The 10,303-nt window shown below is 41.8% G+C and overlaps 1 protein-coding gene across 1 annotated transcript; it reads left to right on the top strand.

The window, feature by feature from the left end:
* Nucleotides 1-3,112: 3,112 nt before the first annotated feature.
* On the top strand, nucleotides 3,113-9,526 carry LOC108802901 (nicotinamide N-methyltransferase-like). Its single transcript, XM_018574746.1, has 3 exons — nucleotides 3,113-3,263; nucleotides 4,154-4,361; nucleotides 9,103-9,526. The coding sequence occupies exons 1-3, from the start codon at nucleotides 3,113-3,115 to the stop codon at nucleotides 9,524-9,526; spliced, it is 783 nt and encodes a 260-aa protein (XP_018430248.1).
* Nucleotides 9,527-10,303: the final 777 nt, after the last annotated feature.

Raw genomic sequence — 10,303 nt, 5'->3', positions numbered from 1 at the left:
CGTATTATTACAGGCCTGGGTTTCTGCTGATCCCTGGGAGGGCCGATCCTGTGGGCCCTCTTCACTTTGCATGGTACCTGGAGGCCTAGTGCTTGGGGTATAGTGCGCGAGCAGAAGGTATGCAATTCACCCGGGGGAACTGATTCTGGCAGGCCTATGATAAGTAAATTATTGCGTCTCAGCCGGTTTTCAAGGTCATCTACTTTATCCAAAAGATAGCTGACTTGTTTATGAGAATCGGCCTGTGTAACCTGAAGATCGTGCATTCGATCATCTAGCTCCCCCACTCGTTGCTCTACGCTCGATATACGCAATGATTGCACCTCCAGGGCCTGGTTTATTTTGCCCATATGCTGCTGCATGGAGTCGGCAATGATAGTGGCCAGATCGGCTTTCAAGTATGAGGCCACCGCTGAGGCCAGTGTCTGGTAATCCACCCCGGGGATAGCTTGAACGGGAGATGACTCACCGGTGTGTCTGTCTGCATAGACTCTCTGGGCTCACTCCGGTCCGCCATGTCTGGTGCTTCACGTGGCGCGTCTGAGTTCGGTAATATATTCCGTTTTGCTGTTTGCGTCCGCGACACAAATCTGTCCATCATCCACGGAGCACTCCGAATGATCGTGTCTGATGGTGGGACCGGTGATGAGCAGGTATATTCTGTGTTTCGTAGCAAGCGGGAAGGAGCACAGTCTCACACCGCTACTCCATCGGGCGCCGGAACCGGAAGTTATTTTATGTTTTATATTATGAATATATAAGTGGTTAATAGTAACTCTAGCTGTGGTGTGATGAAGGCCACCCGGTCACTTTGAGTAGGTTTTTCATAGCTTTATTGGAGAACTTAGGGAGAGAGAAGGTGAAGGTGGCCAAGGTTCTGCCTCTAGATAGGCAGAGCCAGCTGTTAGTCACGCAGGGGGGCGGATCCCGGCACAATTGTCGGGATCTGCTTCAGCTGCGGCGTCTCAGTATACCTCGCGGTATACTGAGCCTAGGGTGACGGGAGGACACTAGTTTGTGTCCTCCCGTTACCCTAAGGATAACTATGGGGAAAAGCCTTAACATCATAGTTCTCCTTTAAGTATATAATAACACAAGAGGTGACATTGATCTCTTTTGTTGTTATAAACTTATTTTATGTTTTATATTATGAATATATAAGTGGTTAATAGTAACTCTAGCTGTGGTGTGATGAAGGCCACCCGGTCACTTTGAGTAGGTTTTTCATAGCTTTATTGGAGAACTTACGGAGAGAGAAGGTGGGTGCTGTATAGCAGCCAATGACAGGATTCTCTAACCAGGATGGTTGAGGTCACATTGATGGAGCTTTGAAGGTAAAGAACAAGAGTGAAACAGAAATAAAGACAGAAATCCAAGGTACATTACGCAAGGCCTTGACGTCTTTATAGCTATTTGTGCCTGTGCTAATGGAATTGTAGGGAGAGATGATCAGAGTATTCTCTACCTTGTGGAGTTGGTGATGTTGGAGGTCCTGCTTTCAGCACCATTATAAAAGATATCACTAAAAGTGACATATAGTCCCTCAGTGTCTATGAACTATGGTGATGCTCAGAGGTTATTAGAGTCAGCCAGGAGCTGCACCTCCAAACAACTACGACTGATGGATTCGTCAATTATCGTCCCTCCGTTAAAACCCCAATAAACACTCGGACTGCGCAACATGGATTTTAACGGCCACAGCAGCCCTTTTATTAAACCAAACAACTTTAACAATAACCAAAAGTAATAAACCAAATAATATACACAAATAATACTGTAAACTATTGTTGACCTGAGAAGGGGTCTTTGGGTGCCCAACAGCCCAAAAAGGCCTCTACCGACACTCCACCCATGTCCCCAGCCGCACCACAACCAGCTTGAGGACACTTACTACTTCCAGGTTCCCAAGTGGCCAGGCCCCGCCCCCCACAAACCCGGACACCAGCAGGGGGAAGCACCCGTACCAGCTGATGGCCCCTCATTTTTGTAATGAACTCCGATTCTGAAGACCCCCCAAAGACCCGCTAAGCTGCCGTGACAAAAGAACCCCACAACCCTCAGAACTACCAAATTCAGGGAGGGAGGGTGGGACAACCTGCTTCCTTCGCCGATTTCCAGAAAAGGACGTCCCTCAGCCCTTGCAGATCCTTCCCATGCGGCCCCTCCCGGACACCTGACTATCACGTCCAATCAGGTAAGAGCAGCTATTCCCATTTTATTTTTAACTCTTTCTCCCGGGACTATTCCTCCCCCTGGTCATGTAGCCCCTCCGCTCAGTCTCTCTGGGTCTGTCTTGTTTTAAACGAGGAGTTTGTGCCTAACTGAGGCCTACAGTCACCAAGAATCGGCCAAGTATAAGGTCACATCTTGGTATCTCTGCTGTCTTACAGCCTGGCTGTTGAAGGATAAAGCAGAAACTAATTTAAGGAAAACATTGAATTAATCAAACTTAAGAGTAGAGGTAGATTTAACCAAATCAGTCCAGATGGAGGTCTGGCTCTAAAGCTGGCCACAGACTTTTCATAGGGGTGACACCAAAATGACATTCCAATGGTGGCAACCGGATACGGGCCGCACCCCCCGCACCGCCCTTGTGACACCACTGAGCACAATAAGTGATCCTTATTTAATATTTAATCTGGCTCAGATAGGTCTAAAATGACTATATCAAGTCCCATTCATTAATCTCATGTATGAAGCTCCCTTGTTGTTATATGTCCAGGACTAAATTAAGATATATATCAAACTACTTCTATATACCCAACAATATTGGTTTATGGTGAACTAACTGTTTTTGCTCTTTTCTGTTATGAACTTCATAACTTTTTAAAAGCCTAAATACAACAAGTTATATGACCAAATATACCTACATGTAGACAAGAAGAGAATAGGGGGAAAAATATATATATATTGGGTAGAATTGCAAATGTTTATTTTACAAAAAAAGGAGATGGTAATCACAGCTCTGTTAGCTGAATGCCCCATGACTGTCATGTGATTGTAACAAACAAAAGTATGGCAACAACATAGATTTACCTGACATATAAAAACTAAACTCTGGGATTAGTTAAGCACATTGGAAAGTGGAAACTTGACGCGGCAACACTGCAAGATGGATTCTGCACAAAAGAAATTCTACCACATTCACGGACTTGATTCTAGAAGTTTCCTTGACTTCTACTTCTCTGACAAGGAGGACATGGTCTTCGGAGAAGATACCTTGAAATTCCCAATGATGAATCTTCACTATGTGTTCAGCACAGGTATGTAGGAATCTTTAAGTTAAAAAAATTACATTATTTTATGTAAAAACATTAACAATATCACCGATAGTAGTGAAAATCTTTGTACTGGTCTGTCAATCATTTATCAAAATTAATATTAATGTCCACATGCTGTAAATAAAACTCCCCATACTGGTCTATCAATCATTTATTGAAGTTAAAATGAGACATTTGTGGCTCAAAACATGTATCATGTTTTACACATGATACATCATGTATATAATGTATCATGTATATGCTGGTTGCGAGTAACAGATTATGTGGATTGGAGCGACATTCACCATATTTATTCTCAGAGAATGTTCGTACAAGTCTCTCTGAAGTGAGAAAGCTACCATGACCTGGATGAATGAGAAACCTTCACAGACAGATATATAAAAGTATTTTTATAACTTCTATTGAGTGTCAGATTCTCTTGAAGTTCTGTGGGAGAAAATAAAGTCCTTTTGCTTTTCATCCTGGAATTTCCTGCAGAAGAAACAACAGGGATTAGGGGACAGCAATGGGGATGTTGGCTACCCTGCTGCACCCAACGCGTTGCCACCTGAGATTGAATATTGCCCCAACCCATAAAACAAAGGATGAGCCTACTGTAAATAGTATATTGTACATACATTGTGCTGCACAAATTATTGGCTGCTATATAAATCCTGATATAATAATAATAACATTAATTATAGATAATAAAATATAATAAAAAAATAAAATATAATAAAAGATGTAAAATGTAGCATTTTTCTTCCTAAAATTAAATTCTTATTTTACTTGACACTAACATCTTAAAGACTTTAGCGATTGGGTTTAGATTATAATTATTTTGCCCAGCTCATATACTTAATATATGCACAACACTTTATTTTATAACACAGGTTTTATCCGTGGAAACCTTTTGATCGCCCTCAGCCACGGCCCCTTCATTCATCATCTATATTCAGCTTCCAACATCTTTAAAGATATAATTCTTCTGATGTTCAGTGAGAAATGTAGCATGGAACTGCGCCGATGGCTCGGAGATCGTACCGGAGCTTTTGATTGGACTCACACAAAAACTGCTGTTGAAGAGTTGGAGGGGAAAAGGTGAAGTGTCTGATGATTGTTTGTAACAATATGAATAATAGGCGCCCATATTGTTTGGTGTTATTTTGCACGCACCACACACACACAGACACATAAAGGTTGAACTTGATGGACCTGTATCTTTTTTTTTCAACCTCAAATACTGTTACTATGTGACTGCCTAATACTATCTCTATCATGACCTGAATAAATTAAAATCTTCATAAATAAATTTTTTAAAAAAACAACAAAAAACTTCTAAACTTCCCATCTTGATATTTTTTATTATGTAATCTTTATTTCAACATTTTTTAACGAGGGTATCAAAAATCAACATAGATAAAAGAGAACACTTGCAGAAAGGCACAATCAAATACGTGTCAGTTCCATGAGGAGGAGGTACAACCTTTTGGTCGACCCATTAGGTTATTAGGTCCGTCACTGGTCAGATAGGTCTCAAATGCCTATATAAAGTCCCATTCATTAATCTCATAGTACGAAACTCCCCCTTGTTGTTATATGTCCAGGACAAAATGAAGATATATTAATAATATAATGCCTGGCTCAAGCTCTCTTTCCCGCTGCTGAATGTTCTAGCCCCACAGGAAGATAGATGTCTGAGAAGTCTTGTTCACACATCCAGAATCCCTAATAGGTCCCCCGCATCTACCCTTCACCTTTTAGGATGGCCAGCGGTCCTCATAGAAAAACCCATTGATGGTATTTTTGTACATTGTGCAGTGGCTATATGAGGGGAGTGTTATCACGCTACTTCTAAATACCCAGCAGCACAGTGGCGCAGTGGTTAGCGCTTCTGCCTTGCAGCACTGGGGGTCCCTGGTTTGAATCCTGGCCAGGTCACTATCTGCACACAGTTTGCATGTTCTCCCTGTGGGTTTCCTCCCACACTCCAAAGACATGCTGGAAGGTCAACTGGCTTCTGTCTAAATTGGCCCTCCTATGTATGCATGTAATATAGGGACCTTAGCTTGTAAGCTCCTTGAGGACAGGGACTGATGTGAATGTGCAACTATGTAAAATTGTCAGCGCTATATAAATACCTGTAATAAATACACCCAACAATATTGGTTTATGGTGAAATAACTGTTTTTGCTCTTTTCTGTGTTATGAACTTCATAACCTTTTAAAAACCTAAATACAACAAGTTATATGACCAAATATACCTACATGTAGACAAGAAGAGAATAGGGGGAAATATATATATATATTGCATAGAATTGCAAATGTTTATTTTACAAACAAGGAGATGGTAATCACAGCTCTGTCAGCTGAATGCCCCATGACTGTCATGTGATTGTAACAAACAAAAGTATGGCAACAACATAGATTTACCTGACATATAAAAACTAAACTCTGGGATTAGTTAAGCACATTGGAAAGTGGAAACTTGACGCGGCAACACTGCAAGATGGATTCTGCACAAAAGAAATTCTACCACATTCACGGACTTGATTCTAGAAGTTTCCTTGACTTCTACTTCTCTGACAAGGAGGACATGGTCTTCCGAGAAGATACCTTGAGATTCCCAATGATGAATCTTCACTGTGTGTTCAGCAGAGGTATGTAGGAATCTGTAAGTTACAAAAATGAAATTATTTTATGTAAAAACATTAACAATATCACCAATAGTAGTGAAACTTTTGTACTGGTCTGTCAATCGTTTATCAAAATTAATATTAATGTCCACATGCTGTAAATAAAACTCCCCATACTGGTCTATCAATCATTTATTGAAGTTAAAATGAGACATTTGTGGCTCAAAACATGTATCATGTTTTACACATGATACATCATGTATATAATGTATCATGTATATGCTGGTTGCGAGTAACAGATTATGTGGATTGGAGCGACATTCACCATATTTATTCTCAGAGAATGTTCGTACAAGTCATTCTAAATTGAGAAAGCTGGTCGGAGGACCAGTGAAACATCTTCAAGTAAAATACAGCGAGTCCAGTTGCCTTGACTTATTTTTTTACAGATATACCATGTGACCTGGATGAATGAGAAACCTTCACAGACGGGTGTATAAAAGTATTTTTATAACTTCTATTAAGTGTCAGATTCTCTTGAACTTCTGTGGGAGAAAATAAAGTCCTTTTGCTTTTCATCCTGACATTTCCTGCAGAGGAAACAACAGGGATTAGGGGACAGCAATGGGGATGTTGGTTAGCCTGCTGCACCAGACGCGTTGCCACCTGAGATTGAATATTGCCCCAACCCATAAAACAAAGGATGAGCCTACTGTAAATAGTATATTATATTAGTACATACCGGTATATTGTAAAGTACTGCACAAATTATTGGCTGCTATATAAATTCTGAATAATAATAATAATAACAACAACAACAGTTATAGATAAGAGATGTAAAATATAGCATTTCCGTCCTAAAATTGAATTCTTATTTTACTTGACACTAACAGGTTAAAGACTTTAGCAATTGGGGTTAGATATACGTCACTGTAATTGTTTTGCCCATCTCTTATACTTAATATACACATAACACTTTATTTGATAACACAGGATTATTCGTGGAAACCTTTTGATCGCCCTCAGCAACGGCCCCTTCATTCATCATCTATATTCGGCTTCCAACATCTTTAAAGAAATCATTCTTCTGACGTTCAGTGAGAAATGTAGCATGGAACTGCGCAGATGGCTCGGAGATCGTACCGGAGCTTTTGATTGGACTCACACAAAAACTGCTGTTGAAGAGTTGGAGGGGAAAAGGTGAAGTGTCTGATGATTGTTTGTAACTATATGAATAATAGGCGCCCATATTGTTTGGTGTTATTGTTACATTTTGCCTAAGTTTGCTTTGGTAACCTTGAGAAATGAGTCTGCTGCTGAAGGATTATTTTAACAGCACGTGAAGGTGAATGTCCATCGCTTTTATACATGTTTTCTTCCTTTATTAATTAAAGTTAGGCCTGTGATATGAAAATGTGATAAATATATCCTTTATCCAGATTAAAGGAGAACTATGAGGTCACTTCTCAATCATCTCCCTGCAGAGAGCCGTGACTGTCAGTCACGGCTCCCTGCAGGGATTCCCCCCCTCCCATCCTCCATCGCTGACTGGCAGAACGGACAGGGAGGGGGCGGGTACAGCTGGCTCTGCCTCTAGATAGGCAGAGCCAGCTGTCAATCACGCAGCTGGGTGGATCTCGACAGTAATGTCGAGATCCACCCAGCTGGATGCGGCGGTCTCAGTATACCGTGAGCTGTAGCTCACTATATACTGAGCTTTGGGTCACGGGAGGACGCTAGTTTGTGTCCTCCTGTGACCCTGAGAAGAACTATGGGGAAAAACACTTACCCTATAGTTCTCCTTTAATATAAAATATTGAATAATAATATGGTGCATTCTCCTTTTGTGCCAGTAGGTGGAGCTTTATGCTCTTTATCATCTACCTCCTTTTGTTCCTTTCTTGTAAAAATAATTTTCATTAGAGAGCAAAACAGCTCCGTCTCATTTTCTCAGTGAAAGAGTCAGAGCAGCAACTCCTGCCATATGGGATGGTACCATCCAAGACTTGTGAAAGATAATTTTGCCACTTTATAGATCGCTGGTTCGGTCTCATCTTGAGTATGCAGTTCAGTTTTGGTCACAGAAAGGATGCCCTTGAGCTAAAGAGAGTCCAGAGAAGGGAGCAAAACTAATTAAGGGGCTGGAGGATCAAAGCTATGAGACAAGGTTGCTAAATTTAGGGTTAAGAGACCATAACATACAGGGGTACAGGTACTCCTAAACATTGGACCACACAGGGACTCCTATACACACACACACACACACACACACACACACACACACACACACAGAAACACACACACACAGAAACACACACACAGCCACATAAAGGTTGAACTTGATGGACCTGTATCTTTATTCAACCTCAAATACTATGCAACTATGTACGTAACATTGTGCTCTGGGAATTCTTTCTTGTGAATCAAATGTTTATGTAGAAGAAAAAAAAAAAAAAAAGATTTCAAATATATTATAACGGCAATAAAAATAAAAATTAGCCAATGGTATTCCAGTCTTCTTTTAAAGGAGAGATAGGATGTAACTTTGACTGATCAACCTGCATATTATCCAGTCATCTCTGAATTGAGCTCCAGGAAAAGGATTTTACTGGTAAGCCAAAAATCCAGTTTTATTTCTGTGTTGCTGTTGGAGAGTTCCTCTCACTGCCTGTCTAGTATAATGTTACCAACAGGACAGGAAGTGAGTGGAAATCTCCTTAAAGGAGAATTATGAGGTGAGTGATATTCACTCTGAGCCGACCTGTGACAATGAAATAGGTCGGCTCAGTAGTACTGCAGAGAGCCGTGACTGTCACTCATGGCTCCCTGCAGGGATTCCCCCCCTCCCCGATCCTCCAGCGCTGACTGGCGGAACGGACGGGGAGGGGGCGGGAGCCAGCTGTCACTCACGCAGCTGGGTGGATCCAGACAGCATTGTCGGGATCCGTTCCAGCTGCGGCGTCTCAGTATACCGCTAGCTGTAGCTCCCTATATACTGAGCTTAGGGTGACGGGAGGACGCTAGTTTGTGTCCTCCCGTTACCCTAAGGAGAACTATGGGGGAAAAGCACTGAACGCATTGTTCTCCTTTAATGGAGCTTGGAAAGCAGCAAAAACCCAAAAGGGCTCTAACCTTTTCCCACTCCATCCAAAACTTAAAACAAGCTCGGCATACGTTTTATCTTCCCTGTTATCATTTTCTTTCAGTGACCAAACTCAGGACAAAGAACTGAACCTAAAAGCGTCCATCAAGCATATTGTGACGTGTAACCTCGAAGAGGAGAATCTAGCCCACCCGATGGTGTTACCTCTTGCCGACTGCGTCATCAGTGGAGGGTTATTGGACGTCGTCAGCAAAGATGAGGAGGATTACATGAGGAACCTGGAAAAAAACTCAAACCTGCTGAAAATCGGAGGTCACCTGATCCTGATTGGGGTAACAAATGCGACTTACATGACAGTCGGGGCGGATCGGATCCATTGTTTGAAATATGATGAGAGCTTTGTAAGATCCGCTCTCAGCAAGCTGGGCTTTGTCATCGATTACTGCGCCGTGCAGAGGAAACGGAATGTGAGCGATCTCGCAGATTATTCTCATGTTTATTTCATCGCAGCTCACAAGGAGAAGTAAATGGATCAGCCGACAGCCTCCAACATCAGTGAGAAGATGTAGCTACATCTGGACTCCAGGCAAACACCTAAATGCACAGAGAAGATACACATATAATAGTTATTTTGCATGCCAAATGATTTGTATTTATGTCTATGCAGTCTAGAGATGTACACAGCTCTGTGACACAGCACAGCCCGGTCTGGTAAGGGAAAGGACCTGATCTTTCCCTACTGCAGTTTCACTCTCACTTACAGGTCTCCTTTCCACCCCCACCCTGTGACTGGACAATGAAATTGTAAGCAGCGCTCCAATAAATTCATGTCTCTGTCACAATGATCTTCCCCTCTATCAGTATGTTTCTTGCACTTCAGCTCACCTGATTGGCTCATTGTACTGCCTAAACCTTACCCTCTCCGAGCTCTGCTGTACAGACTGCAAGGGGCTCATCACATTCAGGTGCTTGTATTAAAAACAAATACTTTTCATGATGTATACATAAATACGGAGCTGCATCCATTTGTGCCATTGATATTTGCCTGGAATTCAGCATTACCATTACAGCTAGATTCTGAACATTGTCACGGGTGATTGTGTGCGGAGCTGTTGCCTCTTGTCATATGTCTCTGTGCTGATTAACTCCTCTTCCACGCTTAGTCTGATAGGCACCAATGTGCGTCAGTAGGAGGAGTTGAGAATACCCGATCTGCATGTTTGTTTGCTTAGACACTAGTGTTCCCAGAACATCAGCTTCATATCAGCTCGGGATGGTAGTCGGCGTCCTCTGTATGTATTTTC

The sequence above is a fragment of the Nanorana parkeri genome, unplaced genomic scaffold (genome assembly GCF_000935625.1).
Source record: "Nanorana parkeri isolate BGI_ZX_2015 unplaced genomic scaffold, ASM93562v1 scaffold3208, whole genome shotgun sequence".
Lineage (NCBI taxonomy): Eukaryota > Metazoa > Chordata > Amphibia > Anura > Dicroglossidae > Nanorana > Nanorana parkeri.
This window is presented reverse-complemented; position numbering and strand designations above follow the sequence as displayed.

Coding starts and splice junctions, on each gene's coding strand:
- LOC108802901 (XM_018574746.1), top strand. CDS start 3,113: ATGGATTCTGCACAAAAGAAATTCTACCACATTCACGGACTTGATTCT. Junction 3,264..4,153: donor TCACTATGTGTTCAGCACAG/GTATGTAGGAAT, acceptor TTTATAACACAG/GTTTTATCCGTGGAAACCTT. Junction 4,362..9,102: donor GAAGAGTTGGAGGGGAAAAG/GTGAAGTGTCTG, acceptor ATTTTCTTTCAG/TGACCAAACTCAGGACAAAG.